Source organism: Nelumbo nucifera, chromosome 3 (genome assembly GCF_055504915.1).
Source record: "Nelumbo nucifera cultivar China Antique chromosome 3, China Antique-T2T, whole genome shotgun sequence".
In the NCBI taxonomy this organism is placed as follows: Eukaryota; Viridiplantae; Streptophyta; class Magnoliopsida; order Proteales; family Nelumbonaceae; genus Nelumbo; species Nelumbo nucifera.
This window is the reverse complement of record NC_142651.1, coordinates 42,089,971-42,115,749: the sequence shown is the minus strand read 5'-3', so window position 1 is coordinate 42,115,749 and position 25,779 is coordinate 42,089,971. Positions and strand designations below refer to the sequence as shown.

Sequence of the window (25,779 nt, the reverse complement as noted above, 5' to 3'; positions counted from 1 at the left end):
AATCAGTACCCTTCTTGAGGATTATAAGAATGCATAAGAACTTCGGGAGGAAAACCTAGCAAAGATTGAGGACCTGAGAGAGCCTAGAGTGAGTGCTAGCAAACCTGAGATGGAAAAAACTGGAGGAAAAAGAACAGATCAGAGCTAGAGAGATTGCTTTCAGACATAGAGGGAGATATTGAATTCAATGGAAGGGGGGAAAGAAGGAAGGTCCCTAAGTTGGGAACTATACCTTTGAGGGGCTGTCATCACATAATTACCATGAAAATTTTCAATTGGAATGTGAGGGGATTAGATAGTGCAAGGAAGAGAAGGTTGATCAAGGACCTTTTGGGAAGAGAAAAACCAGACATTGTGATGTTACAGTAGACTAGACTAGTAGAGTTTGACAAGAGATGGGTTAGAAGTTTTTTTTTTTTTTTTTTTCTGATCAATAACTGGAATTCATTAGATTAAAAGAATTTAGTTACAACACTCCAGAGAGAGATAAACAGTCCAAAACATTTGATCCCTTCCCACCCCCTGCTTTGCCAAAGCATCATTAAATGCATTTGTTGTTCTCTTGACCCATTGAAACTTGATTTCCAGTCCTCTAGTTAGCCATTTAATCTCCCTCCTCAGTCCTCTCATTAGCAAATTTCCAAAGTCCACTACCTTTTTGTAACCAACTTAAGACCAGTTTTGATTCTCCTTCAATGACTAACTTTTGTATATTTAGTTCCTTAGACTTCCTTATACCCTTCAGTACTGCATAGACCTCAGCTTTAAGAGAGTCTCCAACCCCAATGGGACCTGGATACAAAGCGAGAACCTTCCCATCCTCATCTCTGAAAACCCTTCCTACACCTGATGGACATGGATTTCCCTCACTACTTCCATCAAAGTTTAGCTTTATTAGTCCACTTCTTGGTGGTGACCACACAGGACAAACTAAAGAGCGGACAAGAGCAGAATTTGGCACCTCTAGCCAGCTATTCAGCAACATATCCATCAGAATATCAACAAACAGGTCCAAGGATTTCAGCCAGTGTACCACCCTCACTGTTACTACTTCAATAAAGCTTTCTTTACTTCTTCCAACATCAGAAAAAAATCTGGTGTTCCTTTCCTCCCAAAGAGTCCAGCAAACAACAGCCCTCACACATCTCTACACTATCCTTCCCTTTTGTTTGGCCAACCAAAGAACGATGGGCTAAACAAACTTTGAATGTTTGGCGGTGGGGTCCACTTGCAACCATAGTTGTCAATGTGATGCCTAGGCGACAAGGCATCCTTGGAGGCTCACCTTGCCTAATCACCAAGTAGTTTTCTATAGCGTGTTATAAAAAACTTTTATATTCTTAATTTTTTGAGGTTATAATTATAAAATAGACATTTTTAAACTAAAATATTCATTTTGTGTGCTTATATACTAATTTCCTTTTATTATTTTCTTATTTTTTAGGGTTTAATCAACACAAACATTGCTAAATGCTGTATCAAACCCTCAAGGACTTCAAAACCTGAACCAATAAGTATGGAAGAACATAAAATGCTGCCCAATCAACACATTTTCTTCTTTTTCTTTACTAATTTTGTGTGTTTATATACTAATTTCTTCTTCTTCTTCCACCTTTTCTTTTCTTCTTTTCCTATAACAGAAATAGGGGTTCAGCCCTTATATTTTTTGAATTTTCTTTTCTTTCTTCTTTTTCTTCTCATGAATATGTTGATTTTCTATACTTTTAATATGAAGTTTATACTTTTATTATGAAAATTATGGATATTTATTAAGGAAATATGGCAATGGAACCTAGGGAACTACCCTAGGATACATGTTTTTACTTAAAAAATCCATCGCCCAAGGGACAAGGCGCCCCTGTTGCCTAGCCTTGCCTTGGCGCCTTGAAAAATATGTTTGCAACCAAAAGAGGAAAGAAACCATTCCTAAAGATTAGCAGCAAATGGGCAAGAAACTAATAAGTGGTAGGAGCTTTCACCATTAGCCTTGCAAAGAATGCACCAATTCGGAGACAAGCACCAAAAAGGCCTTTTTCTTTGGAGTACGTCACAAGTATTACATCTTTCGAGGAAGGCTTCCCAACAAAAGGCTCCAATCCTTGGAGGAATTGGTTCTCCCTAAACATCCTTATTTAGAAATTTGTGCAAATCGACTGGATGAAGGCAGTAGGGACTTGAAGGAGGCACAAGAGATGGTTCCAGAGGGAGTTAGGGTCCACAGTCTCTTATCTCTCTTAGAGGGATCCGACCAATGATTTAAAAGGCATGCCTAGGCGCACAGGCGATAGCACATTTTAGGGTAGGCGCCTCGCCCAGGTCCTAGGCGCAACCCTTTCAAAAGGTGCACGCCTATTGCGCCTCAACCCAGGTGTGCCCCTTTTGAAAATTTGACGCTTTTTTGAGTCTGGCGGCTGGACCGGGGGCTTTGCCCCCAGATCCTCGTGCCACACCCCTCAAGGCAAGCCCAAACAAGTCCACGTTAAGGTCTTAAAAATTCTTAGTTTTCACACAAAAAATAATGATTTTATAGTTTTAATTGCTTTTTAAGAAGATATTTTATAGTTTTAATTGCTTTTTAACTCCAACTTCCAATGAAATTTCATCCCCTCCCAAATAGCATTTGGGTTAGTGTCACTACCAATTCTCCACCAACTCAATAAACCCACGGAGAGACAGCCACATGCTCTCAAATCTAAAGGAGTGGGCCCTTTAGTACTAAGATCCTCTCTCGTTAAGGTACTAGGCCAATGATTTGATGTTACCCTAGGCAATGCTCTAGAAATAACAGTCCCCTAGTGCTCCTTCCAATCTGTTGTGAGTACAAATCTATGCAACTTAGAGCATATAGGGTTTTCTTGGAGATTGGATCAAGTAAACAGACCATGTAGCAGAGGAACCTCTTTCAACTCAAAATTGTTTGTAAAGCTGTTAAACCTTCTCATGCTAATGCTACTGCCTCTCCTCACCCTATTAGTCTCCTATGTGAATCTAATGACATTAAAAGCTCTTCCTAAACATCAAGGGCCTTCCCAGAGTCCCCTAATGTCTCCCAATTCCTCCCAAAGTTCACTTCTTTCTCTATAACCAGTTTGACCATACACATTGGTTAATACCCACTCAAATCCATCTACCCTGTGTCTAAACTTGATAGAAACAATAAACTTGCCAATCAGCTCCTCCACTCCCTCAAAAACCTCTTCTTTCCACACTGTCACTGAACCTCTTGACCTTCCCCCACGAAGGACAAATAGCCCAGTTGATGCCCATTACTTTCCACACCGATCTAGTCCATCTCCTATCAAACTCCATCAGCTTAGACTCTTGAATCGGCACCATGTCCGGATCCTCTCTTCTTATTACTTATTTTTATTAAAGGCCTTTTCCTAGCTCTCCCTAACCCCCTAACATTCCAATTGAGAATCTTTATCACCACTGTCTAAAAAAACCCTTACCTGTCCTCTTTTCAGTTGATCCCTCTTCTTCTACCCTTTCTCTCACTGAACTCCTTATCTTCTTCTACATCTTGCCTTAGCCTTTTTGACTCACTCAACTTCCTCTTCCTTGGTTTACTCTCTACCTTTCCTTTCTTCAAAAATACCTTTAACTCATTTGGATCCTTTATTTCACAGCCCATTTGCTCAGCAAACTGTGCAACCAAGTCCTCCTTATCAGTTTCATTTGATCCTCCTCCCTCGTCTTCTTCATTACTCACCTCTTTCTCTACCTCCCCTGTCTGCATATTTCCAACTGCGCTCTCATTCTCTACCTCTTTCTCTACCTCCCCTTTATTTCACAGCCCTAATGCAGTAAGAAGATTTAGAAAACAGAAAAACAATCAAAAGAGACAAATTTCACATGTTTTTGCCAGATTGAAGATGGCAGTATACGGAGTGAGATTAAAAAAGAAAGGGAGAAAGATAAAGAAAGTTACCCAAATGAGACAAGAGATTTCTATATTAGACAGTAGATGAGAAAATGGATGAAGTTTAAGTGAAACTTTTCATCAGCTGGATTGTTTGGTTCCAGGATGTCTTTCACATGTATCTTCTGGCAGGATTTGGGTTTCTGGGATATTCAGTCTATTGTGTGCTTTAGTTTGTTTTAGGGGTTGGTGGGAGGGACCTTGTTGTTGTGATTTTTGTATTTGGATATGGGTTTGTTTCCTTAGGAGCTTTGGTATGTCTATAAGTTTTTTCTCTGTTTTTAGGGGTTTTGTTAGGGTGTGTCTGTTGTTTTTGGGTCTGCTATTGCTGGGTGATTCCTTGTCACCCTGCTATTCCTTTTCCTTTCTCTCTAATAAAGTTTACCTTTTTTTTTTTTTGAAACTGTGTAAAGTATTTCATTAATATCAAAATGCCAAAATGCAATAAAGCCCCTGTACAATGAGAAACTGAACAGAGGATGTGCAATCCTGCCCAATACAGCCAAACCCCCAAAACACAAAACTATTCACTCCTTACAAAATGTAAATCAAAATCGAAAAAAGAAAAAGAATGTCTGTTTCTAAATAAAGGGTAATTTTCCAATCATGAGTGAACCATCCCCAGAATTTTGTTAAGGACCTCTTCCTTTGAGGTCTGACTCCCTTCGAAGATTCTACCATTTCTTTCACCCCACACTGCCTAGAACACTGCTGAGAGGAGGATGCTCTATGCTACCTTTCCAGCCCTGCTTAATCCTCCTAGGAACCATGCTCCTATGAATCCCTTCACATCAGCTGGAAAGCATAACTTAACACCAAACAATTCCAGCAGTCTTAGCCAAACCCAGTGAGTAAACTCACAGTATGTCCATCTCTCCTGAATACTCTTTTTTATTATTTTATGGGAGGACTTTCCAATATATTTTTTTTGGATCAATATCTTTCTAATATTTCCTAGTAATTATTTTATCATTTACCAGACTTTTACCATTCACTCAATTAAATCTATTTTTTCTTTTTCTTTAAGAGGTCACTTTTCTCATATTGATTGTTATTATCTATCATCAGTCCTCAAAATCCAGCTTGGTAAAGTCCAGGTTAGAGATGTTGAAGCAGGAAGTTCAAGAGTTTATTTCCCAGAAAAGTGCTAGCTTGCCTAAATGTGTTCTGGAAAAGGTAATATTATCTTTGTTATTTCTGTATTCAATGGAAAGAGAAGTACTTGTTTGCAGATCAACCAGAGATTCTTACGTGGTATTGTTTGCAATCAGCTGAAGGATGCAATAGTTGAAAGTACTCATCCATTAGCTGCATCCTTGAGGACAAGGAGTGGATTGGACAAAGAAAATATTGATGCGAAGATGCACACTAGTAGTGATGTTATGAACCAGGCGCCAAGAGAGAGCTCAGTTGAAATGGGAGAGGAAAAAGCAGTGACATGTTCAGGTGAAAAGGATAAGGGTAGGATTCATTTGGGTGGTGGTGATCTTAATGAAGATGCAAAGCAGAATGACAATGATGATGTTGCAATCGAGTCACCAAAAGAAAGCTTAATTGAAATGGCCAATGGAAAACTGTTGACATGCTTGGATGAAAAGGATGAGAAAAGAATTCATTGCGATGACAATGATTTCAATGAAGCTACAAAGGGTCATGACACTAGTGATGATGCAATCCAGGCACTAAAAGAGAACTCAGTTGAAATGGCAAAGGAAAAGGTCTCAACATGTTTAACCGAAAAGCCAATTTGCTTTAATGATGTCAACTATCGTGCAACTAAGAGACCTAAATTGAGTATAAAGGCCAGTGAAGACCAGTCACTAGATCCAAGGCCAGGCTCTCTGTCACCCAAAATTAGGAACGAAACATTACATGACAATGCTTTGGATAGTATAATTGGTGGAAAGGGGGAGAGTGCACTCTCTAGAGAAGGGCAAGCACCCTGTTCTGACAAAAGCAGAATTTGTGTGGATGGTGAAGATTGTCATGCCAATACTAACAGCCTTAAGGAATCCAAAGATGGTCAAATCAAGTCTATTGAGCAGAACTCAGGTTCTTTGTATGAAAATGAACATGTACAAAAAGATCCTCCCGGTAAATTTTTAATATCAGCGGAGAAAGGTATATTAGAAAAAGAAACTCAAGTGCATGGTATGGTACAAACTGTAATTTTCCAGGATGATTGTGAGAATGCTTCCCTACAGAAGCAAAGTAGTGATAATGATGAAAACACACACGATCTGTCCCCGGGTAATAAAATTCCTCTAGAAGCATGTCTGAATGGTTCCCACCAAATTAATGTTGTAACCAAAGATGAAAATCTGAATCATGTTGAAACACATAGTTGCAGTGATGCCAATCATGATAAAGTTGCTTTATTTGATTTGAAGGACAAAATAGTCATAGCAATGAAGAAATATAGATTTTTGAGTTTTCAAAGCACGTCCAATCATGATTCTCAGGCCACATTAGATCGGATAGAACAGAGACGTTGTAATAAGTGTAACAGGGGTGGCCAATTATTGATTTGTTGTGCCACTAATTGCCAATTGGCTGTCCATGAGTGTTGTTTGGGCTCCCCAGCAAGTTTTGACAATAATGGTAATTTCTACTGTCCCTTTTGCTTTTATGCAGAAGCAATTGTTGCATATCATGATGCCAAGAAAAAAATTTCCCTGGCAAGGAAGTCTTTTGCTGCCTTTACAGGTGAGAAGAATGAACAACAGCTGAAGAAACAATTTGAAAATATTCATTATGAGGAAACCCAATCAAGAAGATTTGGAGAAGTGGGCTTTCCTCGTAATATTCCTGACAATAAGCATCAGACAGAGATAATTCATAAGCAATCTGTGCAAGCAATGGAACATCAAGAAGCAGCAAATGATTCTATTGAATATAAAAATGGATATATTCCCTGTGAAGGAGGAAAGGCACCTCCTGTCCATGAGAAAAATGATATTTTCCTAACTGAAGGAGACGATTCAAAACAAGTTGATGACAATCACAATAATTTAGTGATGGAATGTCATCTGACCAAAAGTTATTCTAATGCATGCAGTGGTAATGACTTACAAGTGAGAGATGGAGAAGCATTTGCAATGAATGAGATATCTGATATTTCCTTGACCAAAGAAAAGGCAGTTGTGATTGAAAAACATCAATCTGTAGATTGGAGAGAAGAAAATAATAAACAGGTTGAAGCTGATTTGAAGCATAAATCTAAAAATTCACCCTGTAGACGCAGGGAGATGGTGCCATTAAGTCAGAGACTTGCTGGAGTACGAACTAGAAGACAAGTTTTACAAGGTAAATTCTCTTCTCGACCAAATATTACCACAAAAGAAACTTCTGAAGCTGAAGAAGATGATATTTCCTCTAATGACTCCAGCAGAGATCAGAAGCCAATTAGCCCCAAGTAAGTAGCAGTCTGCTCTCTGATTCCACCCAAACTGCGTGCATTTCCATATGCAGAAACCCTAAAGGGTTAACAATTATAATGCTTGAATTATAATTGTGCTAATTTGCAGGCTTTCTTCTTTAAGCTTGTAAGTAGCAGCTGCCACTAAGCTTTTTATTTGTGCTGATTTGCAGATTTCCTTCTTTAAGGAGAACGAAAAATCCTTGGACAGCTGAAGAGGAGGAAATACTGCTGGTATGAATTCATGGATACCAACTTTGGTTGCATGATCATTTTGTTGTTTTCTGTCAGACCTGGTTGGATGACTAATATTTTTTAGGAGGCTTTGGAAAGACTATTGGTTTATGAAAACATAGTGTGGTTAGCCAGCTGGGTGTATGGTTGTATCATCCAGATTTTGGCATATCCTTTTTCCTTGTGTTTTGGCTAATTGTCAGTTTATCTCAGTGAGTGCTTTCAATTTTGCAGGAAGGAGTTAAGCGATTTTCAAGTACTGATGGGAAAGGTTTTCCATGGAAAAAGATCCTGGAATTTGGCTGCCATGTCTTTCATAAAACTCGTACCCCAGTTGACCTTAAGGATAAATATAGGAACATTTGGACAAAGGGAGGCCCAAGAGTGAGATAAGGTAACTGAACTCCATTCACATCTTTAGTGGTGAGAAGAGGTGAAGGCTTTCTTAACCTCTAAAGTTTTCTTTTCTGCTAATTTCATGCATGCCTGTTGTATCTCTTTAAAATGTAGATATCTCCTTGTTGGTAATAATAAAAAATGTAGATATCTTTAACTTTTGTTCTTTTTTTTTTCACTTTTTCATGATTATTTTGTTTTTTGTATTAATTAATTAATTTATTATTGGGGGGGGGTCTATAGTTCACATTTGTTCTTGATGGTGTTGCTATTTTAAGCAACTGATATTGTCTTCTTATAAGTGTGGTTGACTGTGAGCGGTCTTATAAGAATCTCAGTTCCCAAAGGTACATCTACCCATTAAAGAACATTGAAGGCTTTTACAGGTTTACTCAATGTTGGTCCCGGCTATATGGATTCTTGGTAGGGGTGAACTTGATGCGAACCTCACCCAACCTTTGGCAGGGGTGAGGTTCTATACCTAGATTTCTTAGTCATTCACATATTCTGCATGGTTTAAAGTATCAGTAACACAAAGAGTATCAGATATTCAATTTTAATATATGTGACAGGATACGTTTTGAACACTAGACTGGAGTCTTTTTTATCAATAATTGGAGTCTTGGATGATATAAATAGGGTATATACATAGAAGATTTTATAGTTTATGAATATGTATCTTAATCCCTAGAAAATAATATTATTTTTTGTTAATGTTTATAATTTATAAATTTTAATAATCAATTAATTTTCTTAAATTTTTTGATAGACATCCTCCAAGAAGAGACAATGTCTAAAGTTTAAAATCCAAAGCTTATGCAATTATGACAACTAGGTAAAGCATGATGTAATTCCCACGAAAATCCCCATCCCCGTGATCTCTATTCCTCGTGATTTATAATGTTAACCATTTTGTTTTTTTTTTTATTTAAAAAAATAAAATTAAAATAATTAAAACTTACAATCCTATTAGAAAAGATTCAACCATATTTTTAAAAATATTAATATATAGATGTATGAGTACATATATACATATATAACGTATGCATACATATATACATATATATTAGTGGGGATCCCACGGGGCAGGGATCGGTGTCCCCGCGGAGCGGGGAGTGCTCTCCCCGTCCCTGCCCCGTCCCTGCTAACGGGGATGAAAATTTCCCCATCCCCGTCCCCGCGGGGGAAAATCATCCCCATCCCCACCCCATTCGGGGCGGATCCCCATGGGGATCGGGGAAATGGGGAAAATTGCCATCCCTACCTAGATTCTGGTCAATGTTTTGAAACGTAGAGGTGTGACACGTAGTTTAGATGCAATAGGTATGGTCCTCACAGGGAGGCATACACGTAAGTCTTGTGTGGATGTTTTACACGTGGGGGACATGTACCCCCTGTCATGAGGTTAGACTTTGGTAGCGGAATAAACCAGTGGTGTCCTAGCCTGGGTGGCTGGGACAAGCATTCTGTGTTATAACGGCCAAGTGTAGTCCCTTTGATGGCTCCACCTAGGTCAGTGGCACTAGATTATGACCTCATTGCACATGGGCGAGGTGACTTTATTAACTTAGGTTGTTCCATGGAAGGCATCTTTTACATGCCAAAGCCAAAGGGTGCTGTTTTGACAATGACTATGCTAAGCAATTGTTGGGCCTTGAACACACCTAAGCTCTATGGCAAGGGATAGCTTGCTTTGTCTAGACATGGGGTTGGCAATGATGGGGCACGGATATGGTTATGTCCATGAGGTGACTTCTTCTCATGCACAAGATGTAGTGCCAGTCCATGCATTATCCCCATGAGTGTGTGTGTATGTCCATGAGGATCCACAGTAGCCATTAACTAGGGCTGCCTTGTGAGGGGATGTGTGGTCTTCTGGAATGCCAAGGATAGTCACCCGAGGTGGTTGTCTACCCCTCCTCAAAGAGGACACTTAGCTTTTTTTGACTTTGAGTGAAAATACATCAAGGATGCCGAAAAATCAAAATGTAGAATTTATGATAATGCAACTCAACATAGGCCACCAAGCATAGGTAGACTAAGTTTGTTTTACACCATGACAGGCTCCCCCACACAATCCATTGTTGTACTCGACATGGCTAGGCCAGTGAATGGGCATCTGTTTTTGCCATATCCATGTGTACTTCAAAATTTAGCTGCTCCTATTGCAGTCAAGGTTATTTAATCAACGTAGGACTCGCTCATGTTGGCTGTGTTTGGGATGAAACATTTCCCCACACTGGCCTACTTGGACTTCACCCTCTGAGGCTAGGGTTACTCAAACAGTGTTGTGGCTATGATGTGTGATGGCCCTCGAAACATGTGTGTCTTTATTGCTTTGTAGAGGTTATTCATCTTTGTTTGCCATCAAGGCCTAATCCATGTGACAATAGCTTTTTGATGGTGCTATTGAATATGCCGGACTGGTCTTTATCTGTTGTTGACATCCATGTCTTGAGAAATCATTTCACCATGATGGTATGCCGGATTTTACTCTTTGTATTGGGGTTACTCAAACCACACTATGGCTATGACCACTGTGTTTTGTGTCCCTTGAGAGACTACAACCACCTTTGTGTTGGGCTATGATTCGCTTCAAAGGGGGCCAATTTTACTTTTGCTTCAAGGTCTTGACTGCATTCTGTACTATGTCTTGGCAACTTTTACCCATAGTTCTGTATCATGCACTGGTTGAAATGTTGTTGACGTCCTTGCACATGGACGTTCTACCTATGTACTAAGCATGTCTACCAATGCATGATCATGTTCCTTTGCTGCCATACACCAATTAAATGTACCCACATTCCTATTATTCCAATATTTATGGTTTCGATCTTCGGATCCTTTTGGAGCTAATGTCACCATCTTGGTAATATTCTTTGGCCAGTCATCAACACAAACCCATTTTGGACCATCATCCCCACTCCAATGGTGTCTTTGCAAGGTTATAGAACAATGACTCATCTGTTATAAAACCATGATCTAGGAGCCATGCATTACATACTCTTCCACTCAAATCACTACAATATGCCTTCCGAGTGAAAATGATTCATATATTTGCCCTCACACAAGCAGAATGAAAATGGCTCATATGTCTAATTGTCTATTGATAGGGCCATTGGAATTGGGATTCAAGATAGAGCCTCTTGCCAGGCTAGTTCTTCATGCCTACTTGAACCTAGGGGTGGCAATTTTTCGATCCAACCTGTTAACCTGCCCAACCCACCCATTAATTATTGGGTTGGGCTGTATCCATTTAGTTTTGGATCACTAGTGAGTGGGTTAGCCTAATAAAAAGATATTTAATGGGTTGGGTCATGGTTATCCAACAGGTAACCCATTAATTTGCTATTTCAGGTTTTCTACCCCCCCCCCCTCTGGTTCATTACTTTGAACCAAGTGACAGAGTTTTCTTATTAAAGCAAGACCAGATACCAAGCAATGAAAAGAAGCAAAAAACAGAGGGGAGAAGTACACCTTGATTTTTTTCCATTTTTGCATCAAAACATTAAATTTCCTGTAACGGAAAGTTTCCAATCTGGCCACAACATACAAGGGCCAATATCTCAGTAAATCCAGCCTGATTGTCAAGTATCCTGTCTATGTACCTGTCAATGTTAAGCCTATGTGCTTTCTTAAATCTATTGATTCCAAGAATGGCAAGACCAAAGCCTAGTCTGATCAAATGCACAATGAATATTCCTAACCAGAAAATATCCCTCCAATGTCTCAGTCTCAATGGTTCAGAGTCCTTGCAAAGGACATCGCTTGACTTCCATCATCACTAATCACACTATGCCCAACATTCTGAAATTAAATATATGCTTCATTGTAACAATCATTGTCCTACAAAACCTCATGTTTGAAAGCTCAAATTTTTATTAGAATGTTTTTTAATCAGATTTAATAATTTTTTTTTAAGTTAATTTGAAGAAGACAAAGTATTGCTACTTGGAAAAGGCAGCTGAAAATTGGGGAGCAGGGAACATGGGAATGAATTTGATGTTGTGTGGTGGCGATTGTAGCAAAATTATTGGCATCAGAGGAGGAACTTTCAGCACCACTCATGGCATGTCTATTAGTTAATAGTTGCAGTCATGCCGAAAAAACACACCTTAGTTAATAGTTGCAGTCACGTCGAAAGAGCAAACCTTAGTTAATAGTTGTAATTTCCTTAAATTTTATTTATTTTTTCATTTTCTTTTTTATAATTTGTGTTATATTTTTCAGTAATTTTTGGTTTGCTTTTCATTTTCTAAGTTTGTTTATGATTTCTGTTATACATTTCTCTAATTTCTGTTAGTTTTTTTTTCATTTTCTGTGTTTTATATATTTTTTTTGTATTTTTCTTGCAGTTTTTTGTTTTTTTATTTTATATGTTTGTTTGTAATTTTATTATGCTTCCTGTAATTTTTGTTCTTTTGCATTTTTTGTGTTTTCTATAATTTTGTATTTTCTGCAATTTATTTTATATTTTATGTAATTTATGTATGTATAGGATTAATGGGGCAGACAGGTTGGGTTGGGTCAAGGCTGGTTGGGGTTGAGCCCAACCCATTTAATTTTCTCTAAACGGGTCATTAATGGGTCAGTGGGTTGGACGGGTTGGGTTGATGCTCAACCCAAACCCGTCCAGTTGCCACCTCGACTCGAACCCAATGAGTGAGTGTAAATGGATCACACCCCACATTTGTTATTGCTGATGATGTGCTGCTTTAGACTGGTTGTATGCTGTTACCCTCGAAGTGGCTTTGTTGTTTGGATTGAGTGCCACCTGTGTCTCTAATACCATCTGTCACAAGGTTAGGCATTGGTAGTGAAAGAAGACCATGTGACGTCCAAGCTTGGGTGGCCAGAACAAGCCTTTGTGTTGTAAGGACCAAGTGTAGGCCCATTGATGGCTCCATCAAGGTCAGCGGCACTGGATCATTATGTCATTGCACATGGATGGGGTGACTTCTCTAGCTCAGGTTGTTCCATGGGAGGCACCACTTGTGGGCCCAAAGGGGGATAGTTCCAATGATGAGCTAAACTACCAATGGGCCTAGAATACACCCAAACTCTGGGACAGGGGATAGCTTGATCTGCCTGGACGTGGAGTTGACAAAGCTGGGGCACGAATATGGCCAACCCTCATGCCAAGCCTCCCTTTTATGCACAAGGTGTAGTACCAACCCATGCACTGTCCCCATGAGCATGTGTATGCCCATGAAGAACCCTGGTAGTCATGTTGCCATTAACTAGGGCCACCTTGTGAGGGGATGTGTGATCTTTGTGAGTGCCATGGGTAGGCACACGAGGAGATCTATCACCCCTCCTCAAAGAGGACACTAAGCTTTTCAAACTTTGTGTGAAGAATAGCCAAAAAGTCATATTGCAGAATTTATGATAATGCCACTCAATGCAGCCTACAAAGCATAGATAGACTGAGCCTATTTTTGACTGTGACAGCTTGACGGGTGTATGGAGCCACAAAATACATACTATGGAATTTTCATAATACTTATATTAAACAAATTTGAAGGGTTTTCATCCTTTGATTATGTTTTTTTGGTAATCATTTTCTGGATTATGTTAATATATAATGGGGAAACACGATAAAATGGTTACCCCACATATATCTATAGCATTTTATTATAAAAAAGTGGCATAAATACAAAAGCATAAGAGGTGTAAGCCTCTTGTATAAAGTGTAAAGGAAGCGTACACCTCATATTCCTCTAGAAATAATGACAGTTTTGAATATAGGAATTAATGACAGTTTATTTGAGTGAGAGATGGAACACCCACTATGTTGATATTGGTAGGGTTGCAAGTTGGGTCGTGTTATCCTGAACCCAACCAGAAAAAAGTTGGTTGTGTTGAAGTTTGGATTAGAGTTAGGGTTTAAAAGTGTGAAGTTGACGTAATTTTTGGTTGGGTTAGGGTTGAGGCCTTGACCAACCTGAGCCCAACTTAGCTTCATATTCATATGTAAACATATATTTATGTTAAGTACTATGTATTTATCTATATGTTTGTATGTATATTTGTATGTCTACAGGTTTAAGTTTATCGACACTTTTTTAAAAGCATGATAACTCTGTTCTTCTACATATAGTAATGCTAAAACTGAATTGATCTCAGCCATTGAGTTTCGAAATAAGAGCATTTGGAAAAAGGAAGTAGAGAAGTTTGGCCAACTGGAGGGTTAACTCGGGTTGGGTCTGGATTGATCTCAACCTCACCTAACCTGACCCAACTTGCACCCTTAGGTATTGGGTCTATATTGTTAGATATATTATGTGAGTATGGGCAAATACTATGATATGGGTGGAATGGAGTTTTGGTCATTCCACCTGTGCCACATGCTGAAAGCCTCAAAAAGTGACACCGGTCAATTTGACTTGGATTGGGCTGGACAGTTGGGCCGTAAAACCTGGGAACCAAAAGTCATTCCAGTTTTTTAGTATTCCACCAAAATGTGGTGGAACCATTGAAAATCGACCAGCTTCCACCAACACAGCCAGTTTTCACAATTAATCTATGGTTTTTTTTGATAATTACAATTAATCTATGATGTATGCATATTGTGGTCATATGTATGCATATTGATTAAATATGCATATATTATAAATAATATGTTAGTTGTAAGACCCGAACCCTGACTTGTGTCAAAAATCAAGGAACTAGCCATCTAGCCACCTCTTACACGTGTTATAAATTTCAAAACCGTTTGACCTATGGCCCAATAAGCATTTCAGTATTGTGTCACCTTGATCAACTTGTACCTGTGTTTCATTCTTTTCAATTTGACATTTTACCATAAAAGAAGAGGTCATTGTTTAGCAAAGCATGATCATCATGATCATGATGATGATCATCATCATCTAAGCTTTGTCCCAACCATAGAGGGTTTGTAAGCTTGCCCTGACTTCATGTCCAGGCCATAAAAAATCAGAATATTATAAATAGGATCCTATAATAATAATGTATACAAACAATAGTTGTACAAATATTTTAATCTTTGAATCCTTAAAAAGTATAGTTAACAAATCTTTAAAATTTTAATGTCTTTTCATCTTTTTACTATGCACCCTGCACAAGTGCATAACACGTACCCTTCTATTAGTATGCAATAAAGAAAATGCTAAAGTTTAACTTCGTTAGTTTTTTGGTGAAATAACTCTGTTGAATAATTAGCATTGATTATGAAATAAACAATTACATATGCTTGGTTCTAAGCATAGAAACCTGAAATGAACAATCGTACACCATTGTTTACTATTTGATATTGAACTCTGAAGAAGCATACATCAGTGCATTATTTATTTATTTATTTGGGTAGACAATATTCGACTTTTTACAACAGAGGCATTAAAAATTGATCTATGAAAGCAGTGGAAAGGTGGAAGGGGAAGAAAAGAAAATGAATAGAACAAACAACCTCGTTTAATTTTTAATTCCACAAGTTCATAGACTTGGTACATTTACTAAGATAGTAATTATTTTTTCATAAATAGCTAAGCTAGTAAAATATTATCTGAAACCTACCTGTGTCAAAAAATAGTAGAACTATAGTAAGGACTAATTAGGCCATCCAAAGCAAGTTTCAACTTTCAAGCAATTTGTAAGGACTTTTTTTGCAATTATTTTATATGATGTTTTGCAAAGACTGGTAGAGCAGAGTTGAGAGATTCTGTCTAGGCATTTTCTTTTAGGAGCAAGGCTAATGCAAGCATTATTAAGGTCTTTCAACATTCTCCTTAACTCAAGGAATTGTAACATTGCATCCACAACATCTCAATATTCTTCAAACTGCTCTTAGTTCAACTTTAGTAAAATATTACCAGGTTACAAAGGCAATTTCACAGAAAAGGAGAGGAGTAAAGAAGAGTTTGTGTATTGGCCAGAGTGATCCACTGGATTAGAACATTGGACTCTTTCACAGTTTTCATCTGATGAAATTTGGAGAAGCTGTGAAGTGATGGCTAGATGAAGCAAAGGGTTAATTCAGGTTTGGTCGCCTCGTCCAAAATGCTTTTCGAAGTTAAACTTCGATGGAAGCAATCAAGGTAATTCTGGTCCTAGTATAAGAGGAGTAACGAGAAATACCAAAGGTAATGTTATTACTTTATACTTCGGCTCATTGGGGATGGGTCATTTTGCTAGAGATGAATTGATTGCTGCAATACAAGACATACAGATTGCAAGTGAGCTAAGTCTCTCAAATGTAGTGATTAAAGGGGACCAAAAACTGGTGGTGGGATGGTTGACAGAACCATATTCTATAATTTGGTGATATATGAATGAGATCAAGAAATTTAAATGGCTTACCAGAAACATGAATGTGAAGAAATAGTGGGTGAGAAGATCAGCTAATTGAATGGTGGATGTTTTAGCTAGGGGTGATTGGCTGAATAAAAATTGTCTGTATTGGGTTCAAATGTAATATGCTTTTTTGGGAGAGGTGGCGTCTCGTGCCTCCTTAAGGGATGTTTGTAAAGCTTTCAGTTATTAATAAACTTTGTTTTTACTCATTAAAAAAGGCAATTTAGGCTTATTTCAGTTATTTTGCCAAAAGTTATCTGAAAACCTCTCAGCACATACAAATTTACATTAACCAGGAAGGCAGGAACAATCAAATTCAACACCATTCACATGGAGATCCCTTGCGGAAGCAAAACCGGGACCAACTGCGAGTCTGCGACGACAACACCCTTGTGACCTCCAATAAAAGTGCTCCAGGCCACATTTTTTATTTTAAATGTAATAGGCTAGACATGAGGAAAAAAATAAAAATAAAAAACAGATGATGAGTCGATCAAACGAACAGAATGCAATAGAGACTGGTTTTGTTTATGAATGTTCTCCAACACTTGAAAACAAAAAATTAGAACAATCAACTCTTGGAAACAAAAACTGGAACTACTCCCTTCAAAAGTGTGCTTATGCACATTCGTGCCTCTTCAAGCCATTGTTAGTTCAAATGTGCATAATCTTCTCTTCAAATTTAGAATTTATTTACGGAAAAAATAAAGACTATCCAATTACCAGTACATGTTCAATGAATAAGTGTTCCATTGCATACTAAATTAACTGTGGAAGAATAGAATGGATTGGACGAGTGTTGAGGGTACTAGCGGAATAGAGTATCAGAAAATATCTTTCAAAACAGTCTCATATGCATACATCTCTGCCACTGTTCTCCATTATCAAAACACTAGGATCATTTTTTTTTCCGTTAAAATATAGCAGGAAAGTTCATAGACTTCATTTGAATGTCATCTTAACCTTACGAAAATCTCCATACATCAAATAGTAGGATTTCTTTAATTAGGCTTTAGTTCAACCCCTGGTCACTTATACAGAGTAAAAAACTCAGGCCCACTCGAGCAATAAGAAGACAAAGTTTTCCTGTTCTGACACCAACTTGTAAATTGAAATAAGTAAAATAAAACAAAATTTAGAAGAAATAAGAGGTCAAAGAGAAGAAGAATGTTACTTAGAGATGTTGAGTTGGATGAGTTAATTTTAGTTGTCCACCCTCAACAATATAAAACTTTGCTTTAAAAGTAGAGTTACATGCTGGACCATGCTTTAAACTAAGGTAGAAAATAGCCTACTTCTACGGAGATATTTTGAACCCAAAATATGAGAGCACAAAGCCTAAAGATCATTATTCAGAAAAACTAACTTGGCTAGGAGGGATTTATTAATTCTCTCTCTCTCCTTGAAGCTAGAGCCCTTTCGGTGCTACTTATCCCACCAAAATTTTCTTTGGTGATTATTGATGTGGATTAATCAAGTTTAACCTCATTCATAGTCATCAAAGCTTTACATTTTTATTTTATTTTGTAATTGATATATTCTTTTTTTATATATCGGAGTTTCTTTAACATATCCATGCATATTCTTAATTTTTCCACTATATTCATGCATGTTAAAAAATTGCCTTTTCAAATCCCTATGCTGTGTTTCAAGATTTAGAACATTGACCTTGGAATAGCTGATATTACTTCGAGAGGGCTCCATAAAAAGAAAGTTAAGATCACAAATGTTTGAGCAATAGTAGAAAGGAAAAGAAGCAGCAGCTCAGCATAGCTCTCCAGTGTTTGACATAAGGCTGATGACCGGCTAAATTACCACATGGCTTACCTAGCAATTTCTTCTATTTTATAGGCAGTTTGAATTTCCATACCATCCTTGGACGTGAAAAAAAATGGGTGTCGTTCAACCTAATAAGCCTATCTTTTTTTTTTTTTTTGATCAATAATAGGCCTATCTTTTTATAATAACACTAACAACAAATGGTAGTAAATTTGAATTTAACCTTATGTTATTAGCTTATATCTGACCGATCTTTTGTGTTTAGCCCTTTGTTGTTGATTCTTTTAAGAAATGGCTTCTTTTGTTTCATCAAGCAGCAAAATAATGGACCATTTTGGTTCAAGAAGATTGCTATCACGAAGAGCAGCATATTTGAAATGTTCTTGTGTACAACAAGAGAAGGTTTGGTTTGCTTTTATCGATCAATAAAACAAGTTCCATTTACAAGCTGAAGTCTCTCGGGGTAGAGAAATTACATGTTTCCACTCCAACATTCCTTGACCCAATTTTCCTTACATTTGACAGGAGACAAAAGCATCACACCAATCGTAACTAGATCAAGACAGAGCTGCCTCTCCATTAGAACTTAGAAGTTAGAACCAGTTTCTTATATTATGTACGACCTTCATGATTTTTGTCTCTGCAACTGCAAGAATTTTTCACCAAATGGAATCTATGAGCAAATAGGTAAAAAGGAAGAAAAGGAAAAAAAAAAGCAAAAACAGATGAAAATTGAAATCACAGGCATAAAGTTGACATTCATACTCTAAGTATAACACGCTAAGGTACTTCCAAATGTTTCATGTAACATCAACTTGTCCAGATAGATTTATCAAGAAAAGGACGAAGAAAAAAAAAAAAGAAAAGAAAGCTTGCTCAGATAGATAACTATTGATGTACGTAGAGAAAGAAAATCATCGCTTTGAATTGAAATATCCACAACATTTCAAATGATGATTAATATGGTTTGCTCATGTTTAACATGAGCTCGTTACTAAACTTTGGAACAGAGTACTACCGTATATGTAATCAACCTATCTGTCATGAAAGAACTATGATTTACATTTGTGTATAAAACTAAAAATGCACATAAACCCAAAGGTTCAAAACATCGACTTGTGCAATGTAAATCGTATAGCGTATTTTCCAACTTGGAATTTCAACTTTCGTTTTACTTGTTTTCTGGCAATAACTACCAAAATTTATGATATGGCCATTACTTACTAAAACAATCAAACCATGCATTTTTTTTTTTTTTTTTTTTTTGAGAATCAGCGACTTCAAAAGCCGATATGTATGGTACTGTATGACATGTGTCAGACATGTTAAACCTTGCATGAACCCATTATTGCAAGTTTTCATGCACGATGCATCCAAATTTAGTGCAAAATATTTATTGTACGTTTATAATTTATACATAAGCACCAAAGCCTTCAAATATATTTATTTTATTTATTTGATACAAAGAAATATTCAAATCAAGTTCACTAAATATGATATTTCTTATACGTCTGTACAAGCATTGATATAATTTTTTGTATCATACTAAGTATAGAAGAAATGAGTTTGGCTTAAAAAACCAAAAAAAAAAGAAAGAAATGAGTTTCAAAATAAATCCATAGCAGTCTGTATCGATCTGTTAAACCTAAACCGTATTGGCCTGCTTGGTTTAGATAGAGAACATGTAGAGTGGGCCTAGCATTTCAGGATTTAGAGAGTATACCAAGTCCTTCAGGTTGAGGCTTCTCATGGAGCACACCCTACAACACATCCCAACTGTGAATTGGATTGGGAACATTTTCCGTACTTATCATGGGGAGATGTTCGCTGTGCACGCATGCAGTGTGCCAAATTCAGAGATAATGTTCTGAAATCTGAATACGAATAATATGCCAAAATGATCATAGAAAGCAATAGTTAACGGGCAGAGATAGGGGAATCATTCAAGGAAACCCAGGATAGTTTGAAGCGTGGATTGCCTAACGTTCAACCTGTCTAACCTTCTCAATCTGGACAGTACTGAGGTAGGGTCGGTATTGGATTAGTCAATGCCAATGCCAAGTTGATAAGAGGTAAGGCCCAGTCATCCCCAACCCATTGCCTGTGTCTCAATGTATGACCAAACCTAGAGAGCCTCATCATTAGTACTTTAAACAATCTAGAGTTAACTATTAACTGAAGTATTTCTAGTTGGTTTGTCGTCCTTTTAATTAGTTTCTTGACAAATTAAGAACCATATCCGTATGCTTGGTGAAAAACCAAAGCTCAAATAGCTCGTTCAGCCAAAAAAAAAAAAAAAAAAGGCTTTACAGTAAAGCTTAGTTCAGTAATAGTAATATGCTTGTTTGGGAGGACTGAAGTGGAATGGCTTCTGACTTTCTGAGCTGGACCCACACAACCAGCCTATAAGATATGTGAGTCCGGATCTGCTCCTCAGATCATGTTCCAGCCGTACATTGGGAATATCTCTGGTTCTTGTATATATTATTATTCACGGAATATGTTCCCAATGATGTGTCTGTGAGGTCGGTGTAAGGAACGCTCTGAAGAAAAAATTCCAGGGAGTTCAAATCAGCTGTTAGCAAGTAATTTGAAAGGTTGTCTACCTCACCCTGTATCAATCAATAGCTTATCAAGAGCGCTTGAAAGCAGCTGAACCAATTAGGTGAAGGTTCAGCTCACCCCTCCCAAAGCATTTTCTTACGTCCTTGCAAATCGCAACGACAGTGCTTGGCATGGAGAGATGAAGATGGGGTGCTATGTCCCAAAACTATGTTAAAAGCAAGCAACTCAAGTTCTTATGCAAGAATGTGGGGAATAAAATATAGGAATGAATCACCTTTCATTTCATTGTAAATGATGGCGGGTCCCCCTCTTAGACTTCCTACGGAATGGCCTGCAAGCTTCGACGCTGAGATCGACAGCTGCGGCGAGCGCCATAAAGATGGCCGCATCCTCAACACATGTCACATGCCGCATGGCAAGTTGCACCAACGGCTTACTACTCTTCCCTTCTCCTTGCACCCTACAATTCATCACAAAACCCCCCACAATGGGTGCCAGGGATGCGAAGTCCCCACTGCTTCTTGGACTTGGCACTGGCGTTGCCGACGGTGTCTGCCTATCTGTGTCTATGACAAACACCCCACCTTTGTCAGCACTAATCAATTTCTCCGAGACAAGTAGGCCACCCCCCTCCTGACCTTCGGAGAGGAGGTGAAAACGACAGCATATTGAATCTCTAATGCCTCCTCGCTCACGCCATGCTTCAAGTTTGCCCCAAGGTTGCCAGCTCTCGGGCATACAGGCATCTGGACGGACAATTAGCCAGGCCCCAGGGTTGGACCGTGCAACACGATCGCAGCCGGTTGATGGTACAAAGGGGGTTGCCATAAAGGCAGCAGCAACTGCTGAGCCAGAGAGATCATAAATCATCACCTTCCATCCTTTCCTTTCTCTCCTCTCAGCCTCTTCGTCCATCCCATTTCTGGTGCTTGACCAGTAATTGCTCATCGGGTCCAGCTGAGATGCCCTGTTATTTCAACAACAAACGAAAAGCATAAATCCGTCTGAGACCCATGACATTAGTGATGTTACTGTTGTCAAAGTGAAACTTCAAGGACTACATTAGCATAAATTTCAAAGTTCAAAGTCCAGAAAAGCACAATAATACAAGGTAATGTACTACTTGTGACAACTGATCTGTGCTCTCACCATGAAGAACGGTGGCTCCTTCACAATACATATTCATTGATTAAACTAGTGGACCACCTCGACCACCATGGCCTCAAAACAACTAACCAAACAAATTAATCTTCAAAATATTCTCATATAAATCCCCAATTACTTGAAGGACTTGGCTCATTGACCAATATTCTAACATACTGAATGGTCCAGGGAAGCCCATGATAGCAGCACATTCAATAACCTAGTTTAGATAACCATTTAGACAGTATGATGGAGGAACCGATTATGAAGATGGTAATGGTATTGGTGAAGAAACCACCAATTTATGCAGATTATAGTTGACACTTCTATATGCTTATCTGGATTTTTATGTGCCATTTGTTTCTTCTTCCCAGTTTGAATTAGGTGATTTTGATATGTTTTCTGATGATAATGCTACTTGTGAGAAGGGAAAAGATCAATAGCTAATTCTTACCTCCTGTCACGACTGAACTTGCAACTGAAAATGGGCTGCTTGACAGCTCCCCTAAGTTGAACTATTTGGGGGCTCAGTGTTGTCTCATCTTCAAACTGGAAAACGTATCTGGGATCTGGATCCAACTTCACTCTTAGATGCAGCTCGGCTCTTGGTTTACCATCTGCCTGCTTGTTTTTCCCAATTCTAGTCCACCCATGGTGAAGTAACAATGACTTCCCTTCCCCCCACTGAGGACTGACCTGCAACTTAAATGTCCCAATCTGCTGCTTCTTGCTGCTGACACCACAATGGAATCCCTGCCACCCTGTAAAAACAGCAATCTCTAAATAGGCATTAGATGGATGGAAACAGCCTGGTGCTAACAGTGCTCTAACATCAGATTCTTCAAGATAGAAGCTTGTAGCAATGCTATGAGGGTCAGGTGTGGCCTCGGCGGATGAGATTAACGGAACTGATGCAGTCTGAACAGGAAAGCCTCGTAGACGTATCTCACATGAACATGGAGAAGAGGATGCATGGATTCCAGATTGCCCTGCCTTAGCAGCTGACGCTGTGATTCTCAGCCCCAGGGATCCAATTGACAGCCTCACAAAAGCTTGGGGATCCATACAGGTCACAAGTCTTTCTCCATTAATAAGAAATTATCCCCTAAATTGCTTGAGGACCTGCTACAAAGGTAGTCAGCTAACAATCAGGGGGAAGAGGAACGAGCTGTGCATCAGGACCAACTAAGCATCTCAGCTGCTCATCCAGGACTTGAAGACCTGACGGTTTCATCTTACTTATTTTAGTTTTCATCCAAAAGAAGATAAAATAAATAAGAGTCCATTTTGTGCCTAAGAAAAGCCCTTTCTCCATCAATGAGAAGGGAAGCAATCTGTTAAATAAGATCAAAGATTACACAAGAAATGCACGGCATTTGTGTAGGTAGAAATCCATTTCTAAGCACCCCTCCATGCTAAAAGAGAAAGTAAAGATCTAGCTGCGGGGTCTACAAATTGGAAGCAATCCAAATGTTGCCTTTTCTGGATTGGAATTTTTTTTTGATAAATTTTCTGGATTGAATTTATTGAACCATATAATTTTAAAAGTATAAATACTTTTGGCTCGTTGAGCAACATTTACCAGTAATAGTATAAGAATGTTACAGATTTGCGTTTACACAAGGAGTAAATCCATTTCTCTCTTGTCACCTGTACATTTTTCTCAAAATGTTTCAGTTTTTTTTCCCAAATCAACTGATTGGTTCTTGATTGTTATCAAAGTTTTTGTCAGGAGTTGTCTCTACTGCCCAATCTTTCCAATTGGAAGATGGAACACTTGCCCAACATGGGAAGTGCACAAGATCTCGAGTATGGAGATATCTACCGAAAGATTACTTATTCTACAACCCAACTTAAGTGGTAAGAACATAATCAGATATACAAAGAAGAAAAGAAAAAGGAAAGAAGTGGTATATTATATATAGCAGTGCAAGTTTGGTATTTTCTTTACGCCATGATAAAGTGAGTGAGATTCCTAAAATAGACCCTTTTCTCATAAAAGAATGCAGTCGCTTTCACACAAGGCAAGGAAGATACCAAAACCTCCCCCACCAATTAGAATTTAGAACCCAAGGTAACTCTCTTGCCAAGCTCCCAAGATCTAAATCCGGTGCTGCAACATAAAATTGAAAAACCTACACACTCCCCGAATGTTGTCTTTTGCAGGACTCTCACCACCACCACCACTCCCCAATGCAGCAGCGAAAGCTATTGCATAGACGCACAAGTCCCGTTATCTGGTTTATTGCCATCATCTGCACCATTGTAGCCATTGCAGTGATAGTCACAGGCCTGGTTGTGTTCATCGGCTATTTGATCATCCGACCAAGGGTACCCTCCATAAGCGTCACACAAGCTCATATGGAGAAGCTAGGCTACCACGAGACTGGACAAATGGATACCCAGATCAGTATCACCATCAAGGCAGAGAATGACAACGCCAAGGCTCATGCAACCTTCTCAGACTTGAGCTTGTTTCTCTCTTTCAATGGGATCAAAATAGCTCAATTGACAGCTGGCCCCTTTGATGTACCCAAGAACAGCTCTCTTGATCTTCCTTACTTCGTCCAGTCGTCGTCAATCCCATTAGCCCCGGAGGGGATGGAGGAAGTCGATGCGTCATTGAAGCGGAACAAGATATCATTTGATCTGAAAGGCGATGTGAGGGCCCGGTGGAGGGTAGGAGTTCTAGGGTCTGTTAAGTTCTGGGGTCACATGGCCTGCCAACTGCACTTCTTTCCATCGAACGGGAGCAGTCTAAACCCACCACATTGTAGCTCCAGGTCTCAGTAATTCAAGGATTCAATTATGTTTTCCTATTTAATTGTTTTTATTGCTTATTATAGGTCATATTTTTCTCCTGTATACTTTCTTCTTTCCAATGTTCTTCTTGTTCTCTTGTCATCTGGGATTCTAGAACCATAGCTTGCAGAGAAGATACACAAGAATTGTAAATAACAAGAAGAAGCAAATAAACTCGTTTTTGGTTTTTATATTCTGTATAGAATATTTGGGATCAAAAGCAGCACAAAATGAGTGGTTTCTCACTCACCATGGAAGACAAAACACAGTTTTTCTTTAATTTTTTTAGTCAAAATTTCTCTGAGTTCATCCATCAATCACTCAACTTGCATAGAAATAATCAAGAAAAGCTAAAATAAAAAGCAAAAGGCAAGTGCAATAATTAAAGTAACCCATTATGCATAAACTGTACACTGAGAGAATGAAAGGGGGAAAGCAGGGAAAAGAATTTATATAAAACATATAAAGAGTAAAGGAGCAGAGGCGGACCTTTACATGAAGCTTAAGCTTTCTCTCTAATCAACACCACCAACGCCACCCCGGCGCAAACTAGAAAACCTAGAGCTCAAATCGCTAGATACACAGCAGAAGCTTCCTCCAGAAAAGAAGAAAAGACGATGAAAAGAAGCAATTCTCGAGGAAGACAGTTAAGGAAGTGGAAAGAAAAAGAACTGCGTTTTTTTGGCAAAATCCACTGGAGATGATAGAATTGCAGCTTAAATCCTGCAAAAGAAACCTCTAAAGTCTAAAAGATCGAAAAGAGAACAACTTTCACGTGGACACAGTTTAGCCTCACAAAAGCCAAAATCTGAGCCGAGAAACAGTTGAAGATCTCGAACAATTCAACCCAAACCAACTGATAAATCCTAGGCTCTCTCACACCGACTGTACCTCCGGTCACCGGAATCCTCCTAGAAACACTACAAAGCTTCGCATTCACGGAAGACAAAAGAGGAATGCAGAAAGCAAGCGAGTAAGCGAGAGAGAGAAGGAAGGAGACGACTGACGACAACGACAGAAAAGCCTGAAATGTGAAATAAAAGAAGGAAGAGATAACAAAAAATTATAGAAGAAAATAATTTTTTATTAATTAATTAATTAAAAATAAAAAACAGAAAAAATGGAAGAACAGAGAGAGGGAGAGAGGGGTCCCGGAAATCGAATACAGCTGTAATCGAGCATTCGAGCTTCTCAATTCTCATCCCACGTT

General features: G+C 38.5%; 3 protein-coding genes across 7 annotated transcripts in view; 2 read left to right on the top strand and 1 right to left on the bottom strand.

Annotated features, from left to right (window-relative positions):
* LOC104603935 (uncharacterized) overlaps positions 1–18,722 on the top strand; it is a 24,722-nt gene extending 6,000 nt beyond the window's left edge. The window contains exons 3-8 of one of the 4 annotated variants that reach the window (XR_016083867.1): positions 4,991–5,098; positions 5,194–7,337; positions 7,514–7,574; positions 7,809–7,968; positions 18,377–18,461; positions 18,585–18,722. Coding sequence is in view for 3 of the 4 variants with exons in the window: in XM_088900593.1 (XP_088756719.1) it covers positions 4,991–5,098; positions 5,194–7,337; positions 7,514–7,574; positions 7,809–7,967 (2,472 nt within the window). In the remaining variant the exon portion in view is untranslated. Of the gene's footprint in view, positions 1–4,990; positions 5,099–5,193; positions 7,338–7,513; positions 7,575–7,808; positions 7,969–15,802; positions 16,498–16,576; positions 16,812–17,933; positions 18,295–18,376; positions 18,462–18,584 lie in introns of those variants that run through there. The other 3 variants (XM_088900593.1, XM_010268112.3, XM_010268109.3) reach the window with 3 other exon arrangements.
* LOC104603937 (nuclear factor 1 A-type protein (DUF1005)) lies at positions 18,408–25,779 on the bottom strand. 2 transcript variants are annotated; one of them, XM_010268115.3, is made up of 4 exons: positions 25,059–25,779; positions 22,222–22,988; positions 20,899–21,591; positions 18,408–18,705 (listed from the first exon to the last, which is right to left on the bottom strand). In XM_010268115.3, exons 2-3 carry the CDS (start codon positions 22,830–22,832, stop codon positions 20,907–20,909), a joined length of 1,296 nt encoding a protein of 431 aa, XP_010266417.1. In that variant the 5' UTR covers positions 22,833–22,988; positions 25,059–25,779; the 3' UTR covers positions 18,408–18,705; positions 20,899–20,906. The 2 variants fall into 2 exon arrangements, with proteins under 2 accessions (XP_010266417.1, XP_010266416.1); XM_010268114.3 differs by lacking the exon at positions 18,408–18,705 and adding an exon at positions 20,231–20,602.
* LOC104603936 (NDR1/HIN1-like protein 12) lies at positions 23,814–24,710 on the top strand. Its single transcript, XM_010268113.3, has one exon. The coding sequence runs from the start codon at positions 23,961–23,963 to the stop codon at positions 24,558–24,560; it is 600 nt and encodes a 199-aa protein (XP_010266415.1). The 5' UTR covers positions 23,814–23,960; the 3' UTR covers positions 24,561–24,710.

What these genes read in the sequence shown, in the direction of transcription:
- LOC104603937 (XM_010268115.3), bottom strand. Translation starts at nt 22,832, where the DNA reads ATGGATCCCCAAGCTTTTGTGAGGCTGTCAATTGGATCCCTGGGGCTG. An exon ending in AAGTTCAGTCGTGACAGGAG is followed by an intron (nt 21,592 to 22,221) that starts GTAAGAATTAGC and finishes TTGAAATAACAG; the next exon opens with GGCATCTCAGCTGGACCCGA.
- LOC104603936 (XM_010268113.3), top strand. Translation starts at nt 23,961, where the DNA reads ATGCAGCAGCGAAAGCTATTGCATAGACGCACAAGTCCCGTTATCTGG.